The sequence below is a fragment of the Petaurus breviceps genome, unplaced genomic scaffold (genome assembly GCF_028583685.1).
Source record: "Petaurus breviceps papuanus isolate PSGF00001 unplaced genomic scaffold, PetGlider_PUasm1.0 91023, whole genome shotgun sequence".
NCBI lineage: Eukaryota > Metazoa > Chordata > Mammalia > Diprotodontia > Petauridae > Petaurus > Petaurus breviceps.
Genome location: NW_027187398.1, coordinates 8825339 through 8851526, shown reverse-complemented (window position 1 = coordinate 8851526; position 26188 = coordinate 8825339). Strand labels below are relative to the sequence as shown.

The 26188-nt window shown below is 42.9% G+C and overlaps 2 protein-coding genes across 12 annotated transcripts in view; one reads left to right on the top strand and one right to left on the bottom strand.

Moving 5' to 3' along the window:
- Positions 1-17768, top strand: part of GON4L (gon-4 like) — an 81919-nt gene extending 64151 nt beyond the window's left edge. For 7 of the 10 annotated variants that reach the window (XM_069078073.1, XM_069078074.1, XM_069078078.1 and 4 more), the window contains 16 exons: positions 514-685; positions 1697-1841; positions 2167-2317; positions 2823-2939; positions 3559-5283; positions 6238-6502; positions 8235-8416; positions 9204-9401; positions 9963-10106; positions 10608-10751; positions 10858-10977; positions 11677-11790; positions 15175-15367; positions 15805-16408; positions 16485-16587; positions 17223-17768. In XM_069078073.1, the coding sequence (XP_068934174.1) occupies positions 514-685; positions 1697-1841; positions 2167-2317; positions 2823-2939; positions 3559-5283; positions 6238-6502; positions 8235-8416; positions 9204-9401; positions 9963-10106; positions 10608-10751; positions 10858-10977; positions 11677-11790; positions 15175-15367; positions 15805-16408; positions 16485-16587; positions 17223-17372 (4527 nt within the window). In that variant the 3' untranslated portion in view covers positions 17373-17768. Of the gene's footprint in view, positions 1-513; positions 686-1696; positions 1842-2166; positions 2318-2822; positions 2940-3558; positions 5284-6237; positions 7783-8234; positions 8417-9203; positions 9402-9962; positions 10107-10607; positions 10752-10857; positions 10978-11676; positions 11791-15174; positions 15368-15804; positions 16409-16484; positions 16588-17222 lie in introns of those variants that run through there. The other 3 variants (XM_069078077.1, XM_069078076.1, XM_069078081.1) reach the window with 3 other exon arrangements.
- A 29-nt stretch (positions 17769-17797) lies between these two features.
- On the bottom strand, positions 17798-26103 carry MSTO1 (misato mitochondrial distribution and morphology regulator 1). Of its 2 annotated transcripts, none has more exons than XM_069078088.1 (14): positions 25937-26103; positions 25650-25803; positions 21436-21505; positions 21261-21336; positions 20831-20885; positions 20596-20740; positions 20381-20498; positions 20169-20303; positions 19906-20058; positions 19435-19566; positions 19163-19347; positions 18882-18986; positions 18440-18552; positions 17798-18069 (listed from the first exon to the last, which is right to left on the bottom strand). In XM_069078088.1, exons 1-14 carry the CDS (start codon positions 26018-26020, stop codon positions 17855-17857), a joined length of 1740 nt encoding a protein of 579 aa, XP_068934189.1. In that variant the 5' UTR covers positions 26021-26103; the 3' UTR covers positions 17798-17854. The 2 variants fall into 2 exon arrangements, with proteins under 2 accessions (XP_068934189.1, XP_068934190.1); XM_069078089.1 differs by having other exon boundaries at positions 18882-18972.
- Positions 26104-26188: the final 85 nt, after the last annotated feature.

Below are 26188 nucleotides of genomic sequence, written 5' to 3'. Positions count from 1 at the left end.
AAAAAGTTAGGTTGTTGCTTTTGTTTTTATATAATTTTTATTTTCAAATATATACCTCTTTCTTCCTCCTCCCCCAGGGAGCTGTCCCTTATAACAAAGAATTTTTTAAAATGGGGGAGAAAAAGTAAAGTTAAGCCAAAATAACCAACACATCAGCCACATTTTACATCACATTCAGTGTACAATATCCATAGTTCCCCACTGTGCAGAGAAGTAAAAGGGATGCTTTTGAAGATGAACATTTTTATGGAACATATAAATGAAAATAAGTATAATACAAATTGTACATGTAAGTATTTTTAGTCCTCTAATTAAAAGTGAAAAAAGAATGAGGTGAAGTTAATTAAGGAAGACTTTCTAAAAGAGACTGGATTTTATTTTTAGAATTTATTTTGTAAATGCCAGTGAAATATAAATCTGTCTCCACCTTATAGCCTTTCCTTGTTGAAAGAGTTCACCAGGATGTAATCTGTATGTTTGGAACAGACCATTTTCTTGTCCGTTTTTTCCCAGAGGGAGCTGGGGACTTTTGCTCAAAGTTCCGTTGTCCTTCACCATCAGTTCAACCCCAAGTTTCAAACCATGTTCCAGCCATGTAACCTGAAAGGTGCTATGCAGCTTATTGAAGACTTTCACTCACACATCCACATTGACTGGAGCCCTCGAAAAAATGTCAAGAAGAGTGGTAAGAGACAGAATGCCCAAGTTAATGTCTGTAGTGGTTCAGGGTGTGTAATAGTCTTGATCCTCTAAAGAAAGTTAATACCTGGCTAGAGTGGGGAAGAGAATAGGATAAACTTTGTCCATTCCCTCCTTCTCTGTTTCCTTTTTCTAGGACTATACATGATGTTTTTGTCCAGGAAGACAGTATGGGTGGTAGACAAAATGGGACACAGCATATAAAGAGAAATGTCAATGCCAGGAGTAGAACTGTGTATGGACAAGAATTAGATGAAACATGAGAACTAACTCAGAATAAAATGTAGCTATGGGAGATAAGTAGCATGTGGATTTATGGAAAAATTTTAAATTGTCATATTTTCTATAATTCACTCAGTTTAACTGAACCCATGTTTAATAAGGATCCCTTGAATTTTTATAGAATTTTATAGTATTTAAATTGTCAAAGTAACCAATTCACTCTCACAAAATGCCTGTGGGGTAAATAGGATATATAGAATTTCCATTTTACCCATAGATAAACTGGTGCATAGGAGCCAAGTAATTTCTTTTGGGTCATAGAACTAGTAGTGGTGAAACCAGAATTAGAGTCCAAAGCTGGTTAGTAGTCCTGGTACTAACTCTTTTGAGGGACTCAGATCAGGTGAATTCCATTTGGGGGCAAGTTCAGCTCTAGGACTTGGTAATTTTATTCTGATTCAGTAGTTCTGGAAAGTAGAAATACAATTTTGCTTTTAGTTCTCATGGATTTGGTAGGTTTTATTTTGTTAAGTGGGGATCTTGGTTTGGTTTGCTATTCACTAAAAAAATTTAGATCTGATTTGGTTCAAATAGATGTGTGAAAAAATATGCTGTAGGGTTATGGGACTTGAGTTGACAGTGAAAACAACGGAAAATCTCAAAGAAAATTATAAATAAGATTTCATTCCAGCTTTGTCTAAATATACAGAGATTGTACCATATGATCTATGCCATATAGTTCCAGATTTCTCTGAACCATAGATTTTTTTTACAGCCAGTGAGTTTCCTTGTCTGCCGAAGCAAGTAGCCTGGATTCTGGCCACAAGCAAGGTTTTCATGTATCCAGAGCTGCTACCAATACGTTCTCTGAAGGTGAAGCATCCCAGGGATAAGATATTCTTCACTAAAGCAGAGGACAAGTATGTATTCACTATCAGGAAAGAAGTAAAATAGAAAACAAGATGAGGAAGAGTTGTAGTCCCAACTCTTTAGGGACTGCTAATTTAATGTAGCAGATAAAACAGAAACAGTAACTCAGATATCAAAAGGAAAAATGAGTACAGTAGACCTGGTTGGAAAGAGGTGTCGCCATCAGCCATTAGTGGCTGGGGACAGAGAGAAAGGAGATCATAGTGCTAGAGCCGGGTAGGGAATGAGTCTGGGGAATTTGGAGAAGAAGGAAGAAGGGACTGTTTAGAAGGAGAAGGGACAAAACCTGTTTTTGAGTCTGTGCATCTTTTTCAGTTTATTAGCTTTGGGGCTGAAACATTTTGAAGGGACTGAGTTTCCAAAGCCTCTAATCAGTAAATACCTCCTGACTACCAAGTCTGCTCACCAGCTGACAGTGAGAATCAAGAACCTCAACATCAACAGGGCTCCTGACAATATCATTAAAGTGAGCTGCCCCTTCTAATTCAAACTCTCTTGTTTTAAAGCATTGTATTAAACTTTGCTATCATGTGCCTCTCTTTCTCCCTCTATGTACATACACATGTACAGGGTGTGCCCATGGTAAGGGGCAGTGGGTGCCCTTCTCTTGACTCTTTGCCTTGTTACTATACTTCCCCACGGGGAGCTGAGCAGGACCTAAGCAGTGTGACTGCTTCATCTTCATTTTCTGTTATTTCTCCTTCTCTCCCCTCTCCTCAGCTGTGTAGAGGAGAAAGAAACAGGACATTGGAACAAGGGTGGGATCATGCTAATTAAAGTATTAATTTAGACTGAAGTGCAAAAATCCCCAACTTGATATTTCTGTGAATTCTTTGTCTACTTGCATCCACAGGAAAAGAAAATGACCTTGATTTCCCATGTGTTACTCCCTTCCCTCTTCTGCCCCCTCCCAACCCCAATCTGGCATTATAACATGAGGATTATCAGTCGTGTTTGTTCTTTGTTCTCAGTATTATAAGAAGACAAAGCAGCTGCCAATATTGTTTAAGTGCTGTGAGGAGCTTCAGCCTGATCAATGGAAGCCGCCTGTGGAGAGGGAAGAGCGACATCTCCCATTCTGGTTAAAGGTATGGTCCTTATTTTTCCCTGAAAGACCCTACAGAAAACCAGAGAGAGCATGGGAAACTCACTGCAAGAGACTTAGAGGGTCTAGTTTAGAGGTGGGGAACATGCAGCCTTGAAGCCACATGTGGCCTTTTGTCTGAGTCCAAGTTTTACAGAACAGATCCTTTTACTAAAAGGAGAAAATGTTCTGTGAAGTTTGGATTCAGTCAAAGGGCCACCCTTGAGGGCCTAGAGAGCCACGTGTGACTTTGAGGCCACAGGTTCCCCATCACTGGTCTCTAGTTCAACCCTGCAAGGCAGCAGTCATAGAATTGGGCTGTTTAGAAAGCTTAAGAAATATTCTCATTTACCTTGAACTTCTAACTAGGTGAGAATCTCTTCTGTATTGGAAGAGGTCAGGGTCCAAAGGTATGAAGTATTGCATATATCATTTGAGTTTTTCAATGTATTGATTAGTTTTGTTGAATTTTTCCTCTTTTGTAAAAAAATTCTTTGCTATCAGAGAAGGCAAAATAGAGAGAGGCTTAGAAGTCCCACAAAAAGAACTAACATATCAGATGATACTCTTCTTTCTTTTTGACCCAGGTAAAAAAATAACCATAGTGCTTATCTTCCCTATAGGCCAGTTTACCATCCATCCAGGAGGAACTACAGCACTTAGCTAATGATGCTGGAGAATCAGGAAATTTAGCGGAAGTAGCTGAGCCCAGTTCTGAACCAGGACTTGACAAAAGCAGCTTGGAATTAAGGAATGAGAATCGATATCCCCTACAGCTGCCCAAGGGTGTGGTATTAACGCTAAAACCACTTGCTAAAAGGTTTTCTAGGAGGGCTTGGCGCCAGAGGAGGTCATCAGCCCTAAATCCCCTCCTTATCCCTCCCAGCACTTCTCTCCAACCTGGCTCCAGTACTGGGAGAACTCCAACTAGATTAACCCAGTCAGAAGCACCTCCAAGCAAAGTGGTGGTCCGGATCCCCCGACTGATCCAGCCAGCCACTGTCTTACAGTCAGTGCCTGGAGCTCCACCTCTTGGTGTCACTGGGGGTGATGGCTTTGAGCTTCCCATGGCTTTGCCATCTCTGGCTCCTGAGAATGGGACTTGCCTTCCCCAAACTGTGCCCCAAACCTTGCTCTCCCCTGCCCCAGCAGCCTTCCAGCCTAAGGTCATGCTGCCAGCACTTGTCACCTCCAAGCCACGTAAGACAGGAACAAAGCGGGGACCCCCAAAGAGAGAAAGGACCAAAGTCTCCCCTCTCTTAAAAGCCACTCCCATCCTTCGCCCTGCACCAGTCATCCTTACTGTCCCTGCTACCACTGTAAAGGTTGTGAGCCTTAGCAATGGCTGTAATATGATCCAGCCTCTTGGTGCAGCTGTAGCTCAGAGCCCTCAGACTATCCCCATAACAACTCTCTTAGTTAGCCCCACCTCCTTCCCCTGCCCACTGAACCAGCCTCTTGTAGCTTCTCCCATACCCCCCTTAATCGTCTCTGGTAACTCTCTGAGTCTTCCTGTGCCACCCACCCCGGAGGATCACGCACAGGTGAAATCAGACATTCCTTGTCCTCTGGCTGAAGGAAAAAGTACCTTTGCAGCCATGGAGCCCAAATTGGAACCACAAGAATTATCTGCTCTCTGCTCAACTCTCTCACCCAAGGAGGAACACAGTCCTGTGCCTCCCACACCAGTCAAGGCCACCAGCCAGGAAGACCCACTTGAGGGTAATGCCCATAGCTGGACTGTTGTAAAGACAATGGAAGGGAGGGAAGTCCTAGAACCACTGCCTCAGACCTCCTGGGAAACTCTAACTTTTCTCCCAGGGGATTTGGTGGAAATTGTTAAAGTAGAGCCAGAAGACCCTGGGGAAGAAGTCAAAGTACCCCGGAACAAGTCCCCTGAGCAGAATATCTGTGGTGAAATCAAAGAAGAAGTCTCTGTGGAGCTGGATACAGGTCCTGCAGGTGAGGGGGCAAATAGTACCCAAGAGGTAAAGAAAGAGGCTGTTTTACAGGAGGAGGAGAGAGGTGAGACAGCAGAGAGATCTTCAGTTCCCCATGAGACTCAGGGGGAAGGGAACACAAGAGGAGAGGTGAGCAAAGGGTCTCCCAAGAATATTTCCTCTCCTACTAACCCTGCTGCCCTTAGTAGTCCCCTAGGGAAGCCTGAAGATTCTTCCAGTGTTGATGGCCAGTCAGTAGGGACCCCAGTTGGCCCAGAAACAGGGGGTGAGAAGGATGGGCCAGAGGAGGAAGAAGAAGAAGATTTTGATGATTTCACACAAGATGAGGAAGATGAGGAGATGTCATCAGCTTCTGAAGAATCTGTGCTCTCAGTTCCTGAGCTTCAGGTAGGATTTATTGATGATTATAAAAAATGTATTTTCATATAATTGATTTAATGATCCTAGAGAAACTGGCAAAAGGATTATATACATTTTCTGTGGATGATCCACATCCAGAAAATTGAGAATTAATTATATGTACAATTGCATGAAGGAGCATGAGTGGATTTAGTTGGAAGTTAGTGATGGAAAAAGGGATCAACCTGAAAGCTTCCTGGAGGAGATGTTCTAAGTAGTTTAAACATATCAGCATAGCCTCTATGCTTTCAAAAGTTAGCTTCCATCTTCTCTGCCATTCTGGAAAGTTGGCAGTAACCTTATCCATCTTTTATTCTTCATTCCTTAACTCAGATAGGGAATTACATTTCCTGATATTTGAGATGTTTTTCTTGTCATTCCTTTAAAATTTTTTTTAAAATAATCTTGTTTCATCACATCATAGCTGGCGTATGCACAAATGAAACTCCCACAATATACAGTTCCTTAAAAGAGATTAGTAGAAAATAAAAGGGTAGTTGTGACTCATAGGTAATACTATCTTATTCTTCAGTAGTTTTTTATTTATTTATCTTAAAAAAGGTATATATTTTGTAAGTTAGTATTTTTAGTTGTTCAGAGTTGTTTTTGTGTACCTGGTTGCAATAGTTTTGTGTAATTTTTTGTTTTGCTTTGTTTACTGTATCATTTTATAACAGTTCTTTTCAGATTTCTTTGAATTTTCCTTTTTTGTTATTCCTTATCATGCAGGGATGGTTCATTGTATCCATAAATCACAGTTCATCCAGTTGGACACAGTTTATTTCGAATATCTAACTATTACTAGGTTTTACTTTAAATCTTTTCATATGATTTTTTTTATAACCTTCAGTTGTAGGGAAAATGACTTCATCCCTTCTTAATACAAACTGGCAAAGTTGGTATAATTGACTCCCAAATATCCACATTTATCTGGTTTTGTAGGAGACCATGGAGAAGTTAACTTGGCTGGCTTCCGAGAGGCGCATGAGTCAAGAGGGGGATTCTGAGGAAGAGAACTCCCAGGAAGAGAACTCAGAGGCTGAAGAAGAAGAGGAAGAGGAAGTTTCAGAAGGAATGGAGAACCTGCAGAAGGAAGATGAAATGATGGATGAAGCAATTGGAGATCCTGTTGAGAAGCCCCCTTCCACATTTGCTTTACCTAACGTAACCCCAGAAGTGGAGACAAGCAGGATTCCCTCAGGTGAGGGTAAGGTTTTTGGACCATTTGCTGTTCTTTAGCAGTGATGGGATAAAAAAATAGAGCCAGGGTCAGGGCTCAGTTTCAAATGGACTCAAAAGATTTCCAGAGAAATATTACTGATATTTAAAATTTTTAGCTCTCTTTCATGTTCCTCAGAATACATGACATAGAATTTAGTACAACAAACACTTGTTGGTTCATCATCTCATCAGTTATTATAATTACTTTGGCTTTGCCAAGGATTTTTTTGTTTTATAAAATACCAGTCCCTCACCATTTTGTTTTTGGATGTGACACTGAGATATGTATACCTGTAATAGAAATGATCTTCCTGAAGTATAGGTCTCACTCATGTCAAACACCAGTGATTCCCTATCATCACCTCTAGGATCAAATTTAAAATCCTTTGGTGTTTAAAGCCCTTCATAATCTGCCCTACCCTGTCCAGTCTTCTTACACCACTCCATGTACTCTGATCCAGTGACATTCACTCATCTCCTTAGTGTTCCTCAAACAGGATACTTCATCTCCAGACTTAAGGCATTTTCACTGGCTGTCCTCCATTATTGGAATTCTATGTCTTCTAATTTTTACTTTCCTTCAAGTACCAGCTAAAACCCTACCTTAATCTACAGGAAACCTTTCCCAATTCCCCTTAATACTTGGTGCCTTTGTTCTGTTGATTATTTCCAACTTAACCTCTACAGTTGTCCCTTCCACATCTCAAGGATTGGGTGCTCTTATATAAAATTTCTTTACCCTCCCCTCATACCAGAGAAGAAGAAATTGTGTATATTTGTGGTGTTAAAAGATCAAATATATTGATATTATTCAATGCTACACATATATTTAAGCATTTCTAAGTTTCTAAACTTTTTCTGTGTCTTCTGCTGGCTTTTACATGTTGTCTTTGGCTTCCACAAAACTCCCAAAATATTCCCATTTAAATTCTTCTACTGACCCACAACATATCGAAACTTATGTAATAGGGAAAAGTCCTATTGTAGAAGGGATAACTGTGTATGTAAGTTTTTTCTACATAATTGCATATTGTTTTCCACAGATCAACTGACTTTCTTGAGAATAGGGAATGTTTTTTTGCCTTCCTTTATAGTCCCTGAACTTAGCATAATGCCTGCTTAAATACATACTTAATCAGTGTTTATTGACTGATTTGACTATAGGAAAACTAAGAGAGGTGCCTGCGGTCCCACAACAAAGGAGAGATGGCACCATATTCAGTTTCTCTGAAATCCTTTAGGCCATAGGCCCTTGCCTTTTGGTACCACTGCATAGATAGAGATATTTTACTCTCCCTTCTTATCACAGTTGGCTTGGAGGTTTTAAGATTTATCACTTTTCCTTATAACCTGTATTTAACTGATCACCTTTGTCATCCATTGTATATTACTCCTAACAGCTAGGGCAGTGGATAGAGCCCTGGACCTGGATTCAGAAGACTCATCTTTCTGAGTCCAAATCTGGCCTCAGACACTTTCTGTGTGGCCCTGGGCTAGTCACTTAACCCTGCTTGCCTCAGTTTCCTTATCTGTAAAATGAGTTGAAGAAGAAAATGGCAGACCACTTCAGTATCTTTACCAAGACAACCTCAAATGAGGTTACAAAGAGTCAGACACAACTCACTGTTATTTGTTATGGATTAATCCAACTTTGGAATGGTAGTTGGGATTATGTGGATAACCAGAGGGGGAAAAAAACATTTGATTCGTTGTTTTAGGAGAAAGCACCAAAACTGTTGGAAAAGCCCGAGGTAGTCACCGTACTCGGAGCAAGAGGGGCCGGACCCGGGCCAGCAAGGACACCTCCAAGCTACTCTTGCTCTATGATGAAGATATCCTGGAACGAGATCCCCTGAGGGAGCAAAAAGATCTGGCATTTGCCCAGGCCTATCTGACCAGAGTGAGCAAAGGCCAACTCCTTCTTTAGCCAATCAATACCACTTCTTCCCTGTATGCAAAGTCCCGAGTCTAAATAGTAAGGGGAGAGAGCAAGAGGAAGGAGTCATGGTCCCTGCCTTCAAGAAATTTGCAGTCTAATGGAATTGTGATATGCCCCCTTAAGAATATAAGTATATTTACACTGGTGTTCATGATAGAGTCAGGAGTGGGTCTCTTGATTTCAAATTCCCAGGCCATGGACTTTGCACTATTTGAGGTTAGATTATTAAAATTAGATTGCTGAGACTTGCATACTGGGTCATCTCCAGTTGTCCTAATCTATATCTGGCCACTGGACCCAGATGACTCCAGTCCTTCACTTAAATCCAATTTACTTGCCTACCATGGCATCATCTCCCCGATATCATGGTCCTCTTCAAGAATGAAAGACAAACAACAATGTGAGAATGAAAATCTGAGTGGCGTTTTTGTCTGTGTTCCTTTTATGAAGCAGTTTAACCCCATATTTAGTAGAAAATGTTTTCTTTGTCAAGGAAAAGAAATGTTTTTCCTTGTTATACTCCTGTGTTTCATTATTGACAGTTTTAAAGTCCTTTATGGGTTTTAACTTTCCTTTCTTCAGTTTCCAGAAATGCAGCTAGAGTAGCCCCTGATACATCATTAGGTTCCATGTATGTAATATCTCCCTGGGTTCCCCTCCAAATCTCTCCCAGTAGTTATTCTCTGGTCTGTTCCAATTTTTGGAGACTCAAGAAGTGGGATTCTGATAAGTGAATACTCTTCCTTAGGTACGTGAGGCCCTACGCCATGTCCCTGGCAAGTATGAAGACTTCCTTCGTGTCATTTATGAGTTTGAGTCAAGCACGCAGAGAAGAACAGCTGTGGATTTGTACAACAGTCTGCAGACCCTACTCCATGACTGGCCTCAACTACTGAAGGATTTTGCTGCCTTCCTGTTGCCAGAACAGGCCTTGGCCTGTGGCCTAGTAAGTAGATAGAGAAAATAGAGTGGCCTCCTATCTCTTCTGGTATGATGAGCATAGAGTAGCAGGAGATGAGATGAGAAAAGTTGATCCTCAATATTGGAAATTTAAAAGCAGAGTTAGAGGGTATCCCATTCACTACCCTTCCTCCCTGCCAAGAAGGAACATAAACGTAAGTTCCAACAATTTGTCAATAAGCACTTATTAAGTGCTTATAGGCCTTGTGCTTTCAGTCTCAGTTTTTTGTTCTGTTCAACTGGTCCCCATTCCATTTCCTACATCAGTACACACTGAGTACAACCTGAATATACCCATTTCCATGAGTCCATCATCCTTGCCTCAGTTAACCAGAGTGGAACAGCTATGATGGGTAATTTATAGGGAAGAAAGGTCAGTGCCAAAGCTTATAGCATGATTTGCATACATTTTTACAATTGCTTTTGGAGATTGTCTCCTGCTTCCTCAGCTCAGGGGTTTTTATTTCTAGATCTGAAAGGGCAGAGTGGGAATTTTTCCATCAGGAGCCCCTGGGAATGACCCTCTCCTGGTTCCTTTTCCTGGCAGTTTGAAGAACAGCAGGCCTTTGAGAAGAGCAGAAAGTTCCTTCGGCAACTGGAGATTTGCTTTGCAGAAAACCCTTCCCACCATCAGAAGATCATCAAAGTCCTGCAGGGCTGTGCAGACTGTCTTCCACAGGAGATCAGTGAGGTAATACATAACAATTCTACCTCCACCCATCCCCACCATGCCCTTTCTAAAGGAGAAAAAGGAGCCTACGGCTTTTTATGCTTCTGGGAAAAACTGGATGGAGGGAGCCCTCAGCCTTCCCAGGTCCAGAAAGGACTGATTTTATCTACTTGGAGGACATTCCTTGGTTAGCAGTTTTCTTTCTGCTGGTAGACCAGTTTGGGAGGAACTGAGTGGGAATACCTTGAATCTTTCCTCCATTTCTTAAGAGCAAAGAGGAAGAGCAATAGAAAGTTAGAAATTTCCAGCAATAAAAGCAGTGGTCATATTGCAATTGAAATGACCATTTCCCAGGGATGTATAGAGAGAATTGCCACATAGAGCAGAAGATTGGATTATATAACCTCTAAGGTCCTATTTAATTCTTAAGATTCTGAGATTTTTAAGGCCAACAGGGTTGGTTTGGAAGAGGTGGGAAGCTATGCTTTCTAGAACTCTTAGCTTTCTCTCTAACTTTTCAAGCTTAAGACTCAGATGTGGCAGCTACTTAAGGGCCATGACCATCTTCAGGATGAATTTTCTGTCTTCTTTGATCATCTTCGACCAGTGGCTAGTCGACTGGGTGACTTTGAGGAGATCAATTGGACCGAGGAGAAAGAGTATGAGGTGAAGATCCTGAGACTCCTGAGGGATGTAGGGATGAGAGTGGGCAGTAGCAGAGAGTCCATGGGAGCAGCAAAGTCTGACTAAGTTGGCACTGTCTCTTCCTTAGTTTGATGGCTTTGAAGAAGTGGCTCTTCCAGATGTGGAAGAGGAAGAGGAGCACCCCAAATTGTCCACGGCCTCAAAAAACAAGAGGAGAAAAGATATTGGGGGCCAGAACCATGACAAGGTTGGTTGTGGCTAATGATTTCTCTTTTCTCCCCACTTTCTCCAGTGTTAGGTGGTTCTATATTACCTCCTTTCAGATGAACTGCTGAGGAGACTTGGGGTGTTATGGTACATTAGAAGGGATAAAGATGGCATAGGGTGGGGTGGGGGTAATGCAGAAGATCTGCAGAGGACACATGAAAGGGTTGGATTGGATGAGCTCCAGAGTCCATTTTAGCTCTAAATCTGTGGGCCAGTGAATCCTCTGAGAACCTTTACTACTTCATGGAGAGAAATCTGCTTGGTTGGATGAGGCCAGAGGGAATCTATCAATTAGTTGATTGAGTATTTGCTATGTGCAAAGTCCTGTCTTGGGAAGAAACAGACAGAACTGCAAATGAATAAAAAGGTCACATATCCTTTCAGTGAACCCAGTGAATGGCCCTTTTTGGGGTGTTAATCAAAGTTAGTAGAATATTTATATTCAACTGATAGATGCCTGAAATAGAGAATATGGTCAGGCTTTTAAAATTTTTATTATACAGAGATTTCATTTATAATGATTTTTGATCTGATGTGCAGCAGAGTACTGTGAGTGCTTAGAATAGGGCAATGTGATCAGAATGGGACTTGAATTATGGGATACTCCCCAGAGCTTGGATCTTTTCTACCTAGATCTGCCTGGTGTACAGGCTGCCAACTGAACCCATGTGTCTTCTAGGAAACAGAATGGCCAGATGGCCCAAAGGATTGTGTCTGTTCTTGCCATGAAGGCAATCCTGACCCCAAGCTAAAGAAGAACAGAAGGAGAGGTTGCAGCCATTGTAGCAGCAAGGTAAGCTGGGTGAGAAAGGAAGCAAACGGGGTGGGGGTAGGCTTGGGGGCGGGGGGGGTGGTGTCAGCATTGGTCACTGGTGTGTCTGAGCTCAGGCCTGACTGAAGCCCATCCTCCGTCCCTCAGCCTGGGCCTTTCAGATAGTTTCCTCATCTCTACAATGAGGTTGGACTAGGTGGCTTCCACCATCCCTTCCAGCACTACTATGCAGTGTCTGTGGGCTTATAATATCTGAAATAAATTCCTGTCTTCTTACCTTGCTTTAACTACTCAGGATTTGAAACTGGTTAGTTACTTGTATAAGTCCTAATTTGCTTTAGTATCCTGGTGCCTTTCTGTCTGACTTTCAGCTAAAACCTGCTATAAGTGTTTTCTCCCTCTATTAGCCTGTGAGCTCCTTCAAGAGTAGGGACAGTCTTGCTTTTCTCCTTGTATCTCCATCACTTGGCAGAGTACTTTGCACATAGTAAGTGCTTAACAAATGCTTTTGCCTTCATTCATTTACACAGTAGCTTAATTCATCAAAAGACTGTAAGTGCAACTTTATAAATAGAATCTTAGTTTGAATTCATTCACCAAGCATTTATTAAGTCCCTAGGTAGCTTGGGGGAGACCTCATGTAAAAGGTAGTACTTAAACTAAACCTTGAAGGAAGCTAGGGATTCTATAAGTTTTAGGTGAAAAGAGAGTGCATTCCAGACATGGGGGACAGGTTATGGGAAGATGTCAAATGTACAAGCATTAGTGTATGTGAATGAAAGTAATTGATAATGAGTCAGATTGTGAAGTGCTTTAAATGCCAAAAGAATTTGCCTGTTTTCATGAAGGAAAGAGGGAAGTGATGTAGTTTTTTGAGAAGGGGAGCAACATACTCAAACTGTACTTTAGGAATGTCAGTTTGACAGGTGAATGGAACATGGAAGATAGAAGCTGGAGGCAGTGGAGAACAATTAGGAGACTTCTGGAATAATCCAGGTGAAATAAGGACCTGAATCAGCGAATGGAGAAAAGGGAACGGTTTTGAGAGATCTTGCAGAAGTAGAAATGACAAGACATGGCAGCTAATTGGATATGAACTGAGAGTAGAAAGAATTAAGGATGCCTTTGAGTTCGTGAACCTGGATAAATGGAAGAAAGGGTGGTGGTGTTCTCAACATAAATATACAAGTTAGGGAAAAGGGGGGATTTAGTAGTAAATTTAGTGAGTTGTGTTTTGGACATGCTAAGTTTGAGGTACTTGTGGGACAATGTGTTCCAAATATCCAATAGACAGTTGGTAATGTAGAAATGGAGCTCTGGAGAGAATTGAAGGCTATATAAAGAGAGTTGAGTGGGAGTTATTTATTTAGCAGTGATAGTTGGGAGCTGCTAAGGTCACTCTGTAGAGTGGAGAGAAAAGGGAAGACACCTAGAACAATTTGGAGGACACTCATACAGGGTAGGAGACCTAAAAGGAGGGACCGTAGGAAAGCTGAAGGAAGAGAAGAGTATTTAGGAAGAGGGGGATGATCAGCATTGTCAAATACTGCAAGGAGGTTAAGAAGAATGAGGATTTAGAAGAGATCATCAGATATGGCATTGGAGTTTTGGAAACCTTAGAACACTTTCAGTTGATTGATGCCAGATTGCAAGCGTTTGAAAAATAAATGAGATGTGGATTCAACAAGTGTTAGACATACTTAGAAAAAAAATTAACAGGGGGCAGCTACGTGGTACAGTGAAGAGAGCACCAGCCCTGGAGTTAGGAGGAGCTGAGTTCAAATCCTGCCTCAGACACTTAACACTTACTAGTTGTGTGTGACCTTGGGTAAGTCACTTAACCCCAATTACCATGCCTCCCCTCCTCCAAAAAGCACAAAATTAACAGTTTTTTGAGTTTGGCTATAAAAGGGGAAAGAGTTGTGATAAGATCAAGTAGTTTTTTTAAAGAATTTGAAAGACATTTGTAAGCAGCTGGAAAGGAGACAGTAGATAGGGAAAATTTCAAATTAGACAAGATGATTTTGGGGGACAGGATGCCAGGAATATGAAATAATATCAAGGACACAGGTAGATATATTGTCCTATAAGGAGGAACACCTCTTCAGAGACTGGAGCAAAGGATGAAAGAATGGAGGCTGAATAGCAAAAGTTTTAGGGAACTTATAGCTTTTTTTTTTTTTTGGAGAGGGGAGAGCTTACAGCTTTTTAAAGGGATTCTTGCAGCCCTATTTAAAATTTATGCATTCATATATTTTAAAATATATATTTGTTAATCTTTTTTTATATCACATATGCTAATGTAACTATCCTCAATCCCCTCCCAGAGAGTTGTCCCTTATAAAAAAAAATTTTTTAAGTTCAGCAAAATTAACATATAAAAAAAGTCTGACTCCTCCACAAAGAAGGGAGGCCAAGGCTGGGGTTGAACAGGTGACTAGTGCTTTTTATCTCTCTTGTTTTGGACCAAACTTGGTTCTTATAATCAGATTTTTTTTTCTGTATGGTTTTCTTTCTTTTTTTTAATTTAATTTTTTTGTTATATTTTAAGTCCTAAACTGTCTATATATGTAAAACCATATAATGCATACTTTCTGCTTATTAGTTCTTTCTCTGGAAGTTGATAGCATCTTCCTTCATAGGTCCTTTGTAATTGATTTAAGTATTTATAATACTGAGAGTAACTTAGTTGTTCACACTTAATCTTTGAACAAAAAGCTGTTACTGTATACAACGTTCTCTTCATTCTGCTCATTTCGCTCCATTATGTTATTCAAGTTTTTCCTTGTTTCAAATCAGTCTGTTCATTTTTTACAGCACAGTCATCTATCTATTCTATCACAATCATATACAACTTATTTAGCCATTCCCCAGTTTATAGACATCCTCTCTATTTCCAGTTCTTTGCCACTACAAAGAGAGCTGCTATAAATATTTTACAACATAGAGGTTCTTTTCCTTTTTCCATAATTACCTTGGGAAACAGACCTGATAGTGATATGGTTGGGTTAAACACAGTTTCATAACTCTTCAGGCATAATTCCAGATTTTCTCTTCTGTTAACTTAGGCAGTTTATATTTTTTCTAAGTATTCTTCCATCTCACTTAAATTGTTAAATTTATTGGCAAAATAATTCTTAATAATTGCTTTGATTGTATGGTTAGTGAAGCAAAGGTGCGTTTTTTGTCAGGAGAGTGTATGATGGAAGAGGGGAGGGGTTAATGGAAGAACATGGTACAGTCGTTACAACCGGATTTGAATTTTGGATTATAGGATCACATGTTTTCTCTAATTGCCCACTTATTTTGAGGAGATACTGGGCTCTAAAATGGTATTAATTTTTTAGTCCTTGGGATTTCTTCCCTCATTGAGTCCCAATTCATGACTCAGAACCATCCCTACAGGTGTGTGAAAGCAAGGCCTGCAAAAATAAGGAGCCCCATGAGATGCTGGGTGCAAGCCCTCCTCCTGAGGCCAGCCCTTCCCCTGATGCTAAAGAGGCCGGACAAGGCAGGGAGATAGGGGAGGAAGAGGCCCTGGATGAGCAAGATAGCAGAGCCCCTAGAGCAGCCAGAAAAGGGGAGATGGCTGTTTCAGGTAAAAACATAAGCCTTTATATCATGTCATCCCACCCTCTTTCCCTAATCTCCTTACCTCCTTACACTGCAAAATAGTTTGATGCTTCAAGCTGCTTGCTACTCTGACACAAATATAGTCTCACACTTGTTTTTCTTGTCACTTCACACCTCTTGTAGAACACTTGAGTGATTTGAAGCCCTGACCCAACTACTTCCTATTCAGTCCTCCAGGCTCTCTTGCCTATCCCCTAGTCTTCTTATGCAAACCTAGGGCTTTATTTGTAGGAATTTCATGATCTTCAAATAATTTGAGAGGAGCACACTATGGCCCTTAAACTCATAATGCTGCTTCCCTCCCATCCTCCTCATCCCTGCCCAGCTGACTTTCTCAATTTATGAGGTCCTCTTTGACCTCTGTTTATTGTTTCCTTATACCTACCCTGTGTTTCTGAGCAGGATTGGAAATGGGAGGAACATCACTGTCCCCTGGAGAAGGAAACTCCACAGAAAAAGCCCCCTTGGATGTCCCAGCACCTTGCTCACCAGAGAGCCCTCAACGTTCCCCTAAAACTGGACTTGTGCCCAACTCAATCAGAAGCCAAGCTGGAACTGAAGCAGTCCATAGCCCATCCCCCACACTGCAAACCTTGAGTGAAGTCCAGCAGGCAGGGACCGTGTCAGGTTCTGGGAAAGCATTTGCTGCTGCTGGGTGCCCTGCCTCTAGTCTGAGCTCTATGCCTTCTAACACGACAGATGTTGGGAAAGGATGGGGCTCTGGACAAGGGAAACCAGACATTCCAAATAGCTGGCTGCACCCTGGCAGGAAATTTGACATTAAGACGGCAAGCAGGATTCCAACCATCCTTGAATCTCCCCCACCAGTAACTACCACTTCAGGAGCTGTTCATAGAGTCCCTGTTGGAGGTTCATCCAAAGAGGACAGTGGCCTGCATGTTAGGGGACCTGATGGAGAGCAACAGCTAAAGGCTTCAGAAGCTACAGTATGTGCCAACAACAGCAAGGTCAGCTCCACTGGGGAAAAGGTTGTCCTTTGGACAAGGTAGGCATGGTAAAACATTGGGGAGTGGGGAGTTAAGTAAGGGTCTCTGTGGCTATCTTGGTTATCTGTGTTACAGGGAGGCTGACCGAGTGATCTTGACCATGTGCCAGGAACGAGGGGCACAGCCTCAGACTTTCAGCACCATCTCACAACAATTGGGCAATAAGACTCCCGGAGAGGTAAATGAGGGTTTTGAGACAGATTGACAAGAGGAAGTTCACAATGTTTTTAAGGAAACTCTGGGTTCTCAGATGTTTTTCTATGTGGTTTCTAAAGTAAAGCATGTATATAATTTTATGAGGAGTGTAGACACCCAAAATGTCTCATCATATATGGGTGTGTGGGAAGGGGGTAGAGCCATGATTAAAGGCCAAGAAGAAATGATAGAAATCACACTTCCCACTCTTAGTGGGCTTTGGGTTTCCAAGACAGTAGGACAGAATTAAAAAGGGTAAATTTGGACCAACAGGAAGTTGAGAAATGTGACGGTTCCAGGTTCGATTTCTCTGAAAGGTCAGTCTTGGGAGAAAAAGGAGGGAGAGAGAACAAGAAAAAATAGAAGAGCAAGAATTGAGCACTGAGGCCTTCTAGGGGAGTGACAATTGAGAAAACAATGGAGGACTGACTAGAGATTAGATATTAGTGAGGCAGGAGACAAGGATTCAAGGCCCAGCTATGCCCCTTCCTAGGTGTATGATATATGTAGTCTTCAGTTCCCTTAACTGTAATGTGAGCTGCTTTTGTCAGGAGTGGGGATTTTAGTCACAAAACATAGTCATAGTCATGAAAAGACACTCCCTTTGTTCTCCCACAGGTCTCACACCGGTTCAGGGAACTGATGCAGCTCTTCCACACAGCCTGTGAGGCCAGCTCTGAGGATGAGGATGATGCTACCAGCACTAGTAACACAGACCAACTCTCTGACCGGGGGGACCTTTTGTCTGAAGAGGAGCCAGATGAATGAAATTCTGGAGAGACACAGGTGGTGTTTGTACAGGACCAAATACATCGTGGCACCTTGCCAAGAGAGATAGGGTTACCCTAGGAAGACACACACACTCCCTTCCTGGATCCCCATTATGGTCATTTTGGGCTCAGTTTACAAGGCTGGAGGAAGCAATGAGTCCAAGAAAAGGAGAGAAATCAGACTGGGAAGGGGCTGGGCCCTGGGGCTCAGCCTTCTTAATATTTGAAAGACAGACCTGTTATGAAGGCTGCACTGACCTGATTTGTAAATACTGTACCTGAGAGCCTTTCTCCCCTCTACTTTCCATGTTACATATTTATTGTTTTGTGATCCAATCACTATCTTTCTAAAGCAGAATAAACAAGCCCTGTTGGTGTAGCTGACCAGCCCCAAGACAGAAACTGCTGTACCCAGCAGTCATGTTTATTGAAAACTGTTTTATTTTTCCCTCTCTGGGCTGTGCAGTCCATGAAAGGGGCTCAGTTTATGAGGCTATCTCCGTCTTTGTAACACTGGGCCAGGTTGTGTAGCTCCTGTATGGTTTCTTCCATGTCATCTTGTTCCACTCCTGCTGCCAGAAAACTGGCCCAGCGTCTCAAGTCAAGGTTGGCCAATTCTCCAGCCAGGCGGCCCAAGGCCCGATGCAGCAGTGAGGAGGAGCATAGTGTAGCGAGCACAGGGATAGTCTCCACTGCTGTGGGTGGGACAGTGGAGTCAAAAGTAAGAGAACCCAAGCTGCACCCTCTCTCTCTAAGAGGAAAAGATCTGAGGGATGGGGCAACCCCAGACAAAATGTGAAGAGAGGTGGTGCAGTGAATAGAGAGGCCCCGAGTTCAAATGCAGCCTCAGACACTTGACACTTAACTAGTCATGTGACTTTGGGCAAGTCACTCCTAGTTGATGGCTACCTTCTCCCTCACTACCCATGGAAGAGAGAATTCATTCTAATAGGACAGAGCCTTAAGTTAAAGAAACTATGTTGTGGTGGTGTTAAAGATGTCATTCAACTGGGGAGGGGCAAGTGTCCTTTGGAGTTAAGTCTTTATCTCTGTCCCATCTCTTACCGGTCCCATTGTGGGTGCCATCCAGAATCAAACCCTGCTGGTTGAGTCGTGAAGAGAAGAATCGTGGGTATGGAGGTACTACCCTGCATGGACTCAGCAGCAACTGGGAAGAGCTGGGGAGAAATGGTTTTGGGTTGTTTTTTTCTGTGCAAAAAGTCTTTTTACACAAGTTTATGAATCAGCCTTTCCATATTGATTTACTTATTCCAGGCAAAGAGATGATGGGGCACAGGGTTAAAGGACCTAGTTTACAGGGTCCTTGAACATCACAGATGCAAGGAACCTTAGAGATCATCATGGCCAATTGCCTTGTTATGCACATGCAGAATCTAAGGCCCAGAGAACAGAGTGACTTGGGATGAAACTGGCAAGGGAAGAAGTGAGGGATCAAGTTAAAGCTAAGAAATTATTTGGGAAAGGAAAGCATGGAAATTTGACATACCTCAGGACCCCAGGTTGCAGCTGCTGTAAATACTGGGCCAGCACCTCCTCTCCACTGGTGCAGGCATGGAGTGGAGAACTTGGTGATGTGCCTGGGGAGAGTTGACTGCCCAATGAAACACAGAAACTACTGTTATCCAGAAGGAGTTAAATAGGGAAAGGGGGGGGGGGCCCTGGCACCCCACCAACCTAATCTGACCTTGAGGATGATTGGAGAAGGGTTATTGTTGTTCCACAGCAAGCTGCTGTGCATAAATGATGGGAAGACATCCTATCCTTTACCTGGTCTGCCGTGTTTTGTCCACACCCCGAAGCACCACAGACTGTGCAAAGCAGCGGGTGCCACTTGGCTCCCCACATGCAGAAAGTGGAGTCCAGGGTATGGTCCCTCCAAATTGGGCCAATGTATCTGGAAGGGAATGGCCAGGAGCCACTGGAAAGGGGATAGAGGCTCCAGCTGAAACCATCTGAAAGTGGAGAAGAAAATCAGGTTATGGGTCCTTTGATTTTCTATTTGCTAATCACTTCTAGATTTCCCCATTGGGTTGCCACACCTTTCTCCCAGAGAAGCTCAACATGTCAGCCAGATGCATCATGGAAATTGGGGAGGAACACAGTCGATAGGGGACAGTGATTGTATCTAGGGCTGTAGCCAGGAGGGCACTGCTGTGGTAGGGCAGTGTGACCTGAAGAAAGTAAAAGGAAGAATTAGAGAGGAGCTTGGCTCCTGGAGTCTGGGGAAGGTAAATGTCAGGTTTCCTGGGTAATGGTGGCAGGGGGGGGAACTGGCAGACAGAAACGATACAGAGATAGCTATGATGAGCAGGATCTGGTACGCTGTCTTCGGCCTAGCACCCCTTCCCCCAGACACCCCCCTTCCCCCTAGCACCCCCTCCCCCAGACACCCCCCTTCCCCCTAGCACCCCCCTTCCCCCCAGACACCCCCTTCCCCCAGACACCCCCCTTCCCCCTAGCACCCCCCTCCCCCCAGACATCCCCACACTGGCTCCTGAACGCAGACTCACATCATAACGTAAATGTGGAAAAGTGACTGGGGGCTCAGGTCGAAGCCCTAGGCCACCCCCAAGGGACAGCGGACAGACAAGTGAGCTGTGAGCAGCCATGTTCACAAGGCCTAGGGCTGTGTTGAAGAGACGATAGAAGTTTTTCTGGGGCTCCTAGTGGAAGAAAGGGAAGGATGTGCATTATAATAGCACCCTTTTCACGTCTCATGCTGTTCTCGTTCCCCCCTCCTCATACAGACTCTTCAGGGAGCAAAGCTACTTACCCCTAGGGTATAGGGGCCAGGGAGCAGGCCCCAAGTCAGGATTCCCCGTCCAGCATACTCATCCTGAAGCAATTCTGTTGCTTTAGCTCCTAGGCCAGAGAAGCCATCATGAAGGTCACATAGGATTTGGAAACCCTTGATAAAGAAGAAAAATTAATGACTGATGGAGAAGACATAGACCATCCTTTGTGCCCACTGAGCCCCTCTGATACCTGCAAGTAGTCACACTCTTCCACATAGAAGTGTAGTCTGTCCTCAAGCTCTTCCAGGTAGGTAGGCTCCCTTAAGAGGCTTTCACCTTGGCCAAAGCCCTCTAGACGGCCTGCCTCCCTACCAAACACAAACCCCATGACTCAGCAAGAGCTATTCTAGCCATAGGTGGGGATCGATCTAGGCAAACTTCCACCAGCCCACAGGGCCCTCATACCCATCATGGTTGTACTTCTGGATAATACAGATACTTCTGGGATGTAGCTGCACGTGAAGGAAGTCAGACCAGACCTTGATGCTGCCCTCAGGAGGGATTAGTGATTTAGGGGCAGGGGGAAAGGCTTTGGTAAGTGGTGAAATACCTGTGGAGAAAAGGTGAAAGAGTCAGGCTTCATACCATGCTTTGGGGTCTATTTGTCCAGTTAACTTCTCCCCCCTGCCAAAGGCCTCACCTTTACCATTGGAAAATGCTTGGACCCTCCAGACGCCATCGCTACTCATCACTCCCTAAGAGAAGTAACAAAATCCACACTTAACCCCATTCATCCTAGGGAAGGGTTGGCTTATCAGTGAAAGCCTTAGTGTGTCTTGCTTTCTAAAATTATTGAAAGGAGTTCATTTATAACCAAAGAAAAGGTCACTCATTAATGTAGACCACTTTCTCAAAAATCCTTGGACACCAACAAAAGGGTGGACAGTGAGGTAAAATAATCCAAATCACTTTGCGATAACTGTGGATGCTTCCTTTGTTCTGATGGGTCAAGTTTTGTACAGTCTTGGGCTACGTGGGCTGCTGAAGTGGTACAAACAAGAAGTCAGACAGACCATTATAATGTAGGCACTGTTTTTTAATATGGGAATGCTGGGACTCCGACCTCTCACCTCTGCACTCAGAAGGTTTTGTAGGAAGGGGTTCTTGGCTTGTAGTTCCTCTTTGTGGGTTGTGAGTTTACCTTGCCTGAAATAAAAATTGGCCCCAGGGCCAATGGTCCTGAAACTCCTCTTTTTTAGGGCTATAGTCCCCTAACCTGCCCACCTCCCTTTTCTCATCCCTCACCAAGCAATAGCAGCATCCAGGTGTTTGTCTTGGTATAGTCCACCTTCTTGTTTCAGGGAGTTCAGGCTGCCTGTGGGGAGAGAAGGGCAGAGGTACACAGAAGCTAAGAGTAGCCCCGGTGCCTTCTCCCATATGAGCTTCACTCCAGACCTTTTCCACATTTAATTGCTTGAGGAATCTTTCTCAGATAGGTGGTCTAGTGTTAGCTGTGCAGCTATAAGAAGTGACTACGTCGGGGCTCTTGTGAGTAGCCAATAAGCTAAGCCAGTACGGGCGTTCTGAGCAGAGTAAGCACCAGGCAGCTGGAACTGCAGCTCAGAAGCAACTCTGTGGATACCTTAGAGTAGTCACTAAACTTCTATATGCCTCATCTTCACCTACAGAAGGGGTGCCACACAGTGTCAGAGGGATTGGTGCTGCTTTATTATGAAAAAAAAATTCTTAAATCACTCTATAGGTGTATGACCACCATTTTTTTTTTTAAGCAAGTGGGGTTAAGTAACTTGCTCAAGGTTACACGGCCAGGTGTTAAGTATCTGAGGCCGGAATTGATCCCGGGTCCCCCCAACTCTGGGGCTGGCACTCTTACTCATTGTGCTGCCTAGCCACCCCGTATGACCGCCATTTTTGTAGTGGTGGCCTAGGGTGGTAGAAAGCACTCAAGATCAGGTAATCCATAATATTGGGCAAGTCACTTCCTCTGCATCTGAGTTCACAAAAAGAGGCAGCCGTACTGATACTCTTTAGCTGTTGGCCAACTGTGCCCTGGAATTAATGTGAATGGTATGCAGGATATTTATGGGTCATCTGCAGGTAACAGTGAATTTTTGTTAAACCTAACATTGTAAAGGGACCTGAACAAAAATGATCTCTACAATTTCCACCAATGCTCCTGTATTTGTGTAGTGGGGCCAAGTAGAACAAATCTGATCCTTCTCCCATATAACACCCTTCAGATGTTTGAATATGTCTATCATGTCCCATCTAAGTCTGCTCTTCTTTAGGCTAAATAATTGCCAGTTCCTTCACCTGATCCTTCTATAGCATGACCTATTTGATACTTCACCATCCTGGTTGCTAACTTATGGACACTGGATTAGGTTAGAGTACATTAGCACTATCACCTTCCTGCTGGACCCTATGACTCAATTCAACTTCAAGTAGAATTATCATTTGGGAATGACATCACTGTTGGTTCAATGAGCTACAATCTACCAAAACCCTTTGGTGAAACTTTTCTTATATTTTACTTATGAAGATGTTTTAAACTTAGGAACTTTAACATTTATCCCTATTAAATTTCATTTTAGATTCAACCCCTTTCAGATTATTAAAATTAGTACTGATATATTTGGTTTTGATAAGTTTCCAACAAACCCAGGAATCCCCATCTACAAAGGAAATTCCCCCCTGGAACAGAGAAGAAAAAAAATCTAATAGTGTATTGGATTGATCTTTTGGGATCTTGGATATAGTGTATTGGATTGATCTTTTGGGATCAGTGTGTTAGCCATCTCTCCCAGCTTTGTGCAAATTCACATCTTTGTAAAGTACCATCCATGTCATCAAAAAAAAAAATTAAGTATAATTCACCTATCTACTTTCTAAGATGACAAAACTTGACTTCTGGCCAACCAGTTTCATATCCACCTAAATGCACTATCATTTAGCTCACATCTCTTAATCTTTTTTCACAAGAATTACATTAATTCCATGGTATTTATCAAATACCTCAAATACCTACAGGAATGAGAAACTTTGTTAAATACTTTGCTAAAGTCTACAGCATCCCCTTAATTGATCAGATTAGTAACTCAAAAAAAAGGAAATGAAATTAGTCTGGCATGACCTATTCTTCAAAAAACCATACTGGCTCTTGTTGATGACGTCTTTTTTCCAATCAATAATGCATCCTAGAATTTGTGCAGCAATTAATATCAAGTTCACTGATCTGTCTCATATGCAGGCTCCATTCTCCTCCCTTTTTTGAAAATCAGGACAACTGTTGTTGCCCTTCTCCAGATCCCATAGCCAGGTATATACCCAAAGAGGTCAAAGAACAAGCCCATATATGCCAAAATATTAATAGAATTTTTTGTGGCATCAAATAATGGGAGACGGGCTCTTTGAGGGAATGGCTTAACAAATTATAATGTAATGTATTACTGCTGTATGGGAAACAAATGTGGAGAATTCAGAGAAGCATGGAAAGATGAGTGATTTCACTCATCCCACCAACTTTTAATAATACCTATAAGGTCAAAATAGCAATCTTGCATGAGAAATCTCCAATTCACCTTGCCTTTAACCCTTTCAGTTCAGTTGTTTTTCAGTCATGTCCAACTGTTCATGACCCCATTTGGGGTTTTCCTGGCAAAGATACTGAAGTAGTTTGCTATTTCCTTCTCCAGCTCATTTTAAAGATGAGGAAACTGAGGCAAACAGGGTTAAGTGACTTGCTCAGGGTCATACTGTTGATATCTGAGGCTAGATTTGAATTCAGGAAGATGAGTTCTCCTGACTCCAGGCCTAGCACTCTTAATTTACTTCACCACTCAGCCACCCCTTGCCTTTTACCCATACTTTGTGTATTTGCATATCAACATCTGAAGCCTTGGGTTCTATTGCTGACTCCTTTTTTGGATGTTTATCTTCTACAAATCCATGTATATATCTATACTGTATACATCCAAGAAGTTTTTTCCTCCCTCTTTTTAATTAAAAGATTAAATTAGATTTAAATTAAATTTAAAGATTGGTTAAATTGGGAAGACTCTAAACAAATAAATTTTTACAAGCTCTCACTGCATACATTTCATTCCTGGTCAAGGATCCATTATTTCTATATTTTTAGATGTCTATTTCATTATTTTATAAATATTATATGTTAACATACATGTATTATATATGTATGTGTGTATATACGTATACATATACACACAAATTCTCATTTTGTTCACCCCCCAAATCTGCCTTTACTTTGGAAAACCATGCCTTTCATTGGTAGCCATAGTTTAAAACAAACCAACCAAAAAACCTCTGTGTGTGCTCCTGAAGTCTTTTGTTTCTTTTTACTTATAATCTTTAGCAGGGATTTCTAAGTTCCACTTGGCAATATCACATAGGTCTATGTGAATTTTCACTAGTGGGTTATAATCACATGGTTTTATGAGTCTTAAGACATTCTCTGCCACATTCTGAATACTTAACCAAGGAATTCTGGGGAACTTTTTCTATTGTTGGATCAAATAATAAGTAGCTATCTCTAAACCCTTCATACTGGGTACCAGTGCTACTTACTCCTGTCAACTTTCTCTAACTCTTACTGGATTATCTCATCTGCCAGCAACCATGGGCTTTTTTTTTTTTTAATTTTCCATTCCTTGGAGGACCAGAAGCATCTTCCTCTTTGGATGATCCAGTCCTCCTTTAAGAAGAATTTCAGATCTGTTACTTCCAAGCTTGTAGAAGGTTTTCTTTCCTTTTTCCTGTGTCATTCTTTCACTCTTCAATTTCTTGATACAGGTCAAGATTCCTCTCCAGAGCCTTTTTTCTTTCTTTGTCTTTAATATTAAACCCAACCCTCATCCCTACCTGTTTTTTTTTTTTTAATTTAAAGGAATATTTCATTCTCCCTGACAATTCACAAAATGAAGAGCTGTTCCTCAAGCTCTCTTGCCTTCTCTTTTAGGTAGGCAGGCCAGCACTGTGAACTTAAACAGAAATTCAAAAAAGGTTCACTCTACTTAGATCAATGAAAAATTCTCCCTGATCTGTAAGTTTTCTGAAATAAAAGGTGTTTGTGTCATCTAAGGAAGTCTGAAGAGCAAGATGGCTAGAAGGAGGGCGGTGGGGTCTGCACAAAAAATCTTTTGTTTGTGACTATAATTGCTAGAAAATGGGAACCAGTTTGAAATTGAATCAGAGAACATAAAGACTTTGGAGAGACTTAATGGATCACCTTATCTAGTCCATGCCTTCATTTTGCAGCTGAAGAAACTGAGGCCCATAGAAGGAAAGTAACTTGTCCTGGTCCCACAGCGAGTTCGTGGAAGGGCTGGAGCTCCTGGCCCTCCTAGAAGCCTGGCTTCCCACACAGTACTGTGGGGGCTACAAAGAAGCATTCGGTGGGCCCACAGAAAGAAAAGGCTCGAAGGTGCCTTGGGGCGTAGAGCCCTATCCCCCCCACCCCGGTCTGGGCGGGCACAGCTCACCCTTCAGGTCCATGAGGATGAGGCGGGGCGTGTAGGTCTCCTGGCCATGCAGGGTCTGGCCCGCCCGGTACAAGACATCGGGGCACAGCTCTCCGGGCAGCTCCTTGACTCCGGGCAGCTCCTTGGCTCCGGCCGAGCGGCCCAACGCGGCATCCTGTGGGGACGGGGGTTGCTGGGACCGGTGCAGGCGCAGGCCGAGCCGGCTGGGTCAGCGGGGCCGCAAAGATCGGAGTTTGGCGATCCCGTTAGCGGCAGAGGGGTGGGGGGTCAGGGTAGGTGGGGCTCACCTGCTGGTTCCACCAATGTGCCCCCACGAAGCCGGCGAAGTGTCCGAGTTGCAACGTGAGCACTTCCCGGGGCGCGCCGGCCATCCCGCTCCTCCCCAGCAGCCTCCCAGGCCCACCCGCCGCTCCGCGCCGATTGGCCTACTGTTTCCGGAGGTGGGGCTGGTCCCGCCTCGCCCCATTGGCCCACACCCCTATCCCTCCCCCTTCAAGCAACGATTCGTTGCTCTCGCGAACTTCCCTCCCACGACTTGC

Bases quoted from the DNA above. Each gene is read 5' to 3' on its own strand.
- MSTO1 (XM_069078088.1), bottom strand. From the start codon at position 26,020: ATGGCCGGCGCGCCCCGGGAAGTGCTCACGTTGCAACTCGGACACTTC. The intron at 21,337-21,435 runs GTGAGGGATGAG...TTTTTATTTCAG, and splicing joins CTGGATGCTGCTATTGCTTG to GCAAGGTAAACTCACAACCC. The intron at 18,987-19,162 runs GTAAAGGATAGG...TTCATTGGGCAG, and splicing joins GACAAAACACGGCAGACCAG to TCAACTCTCCCCAGGCACAT.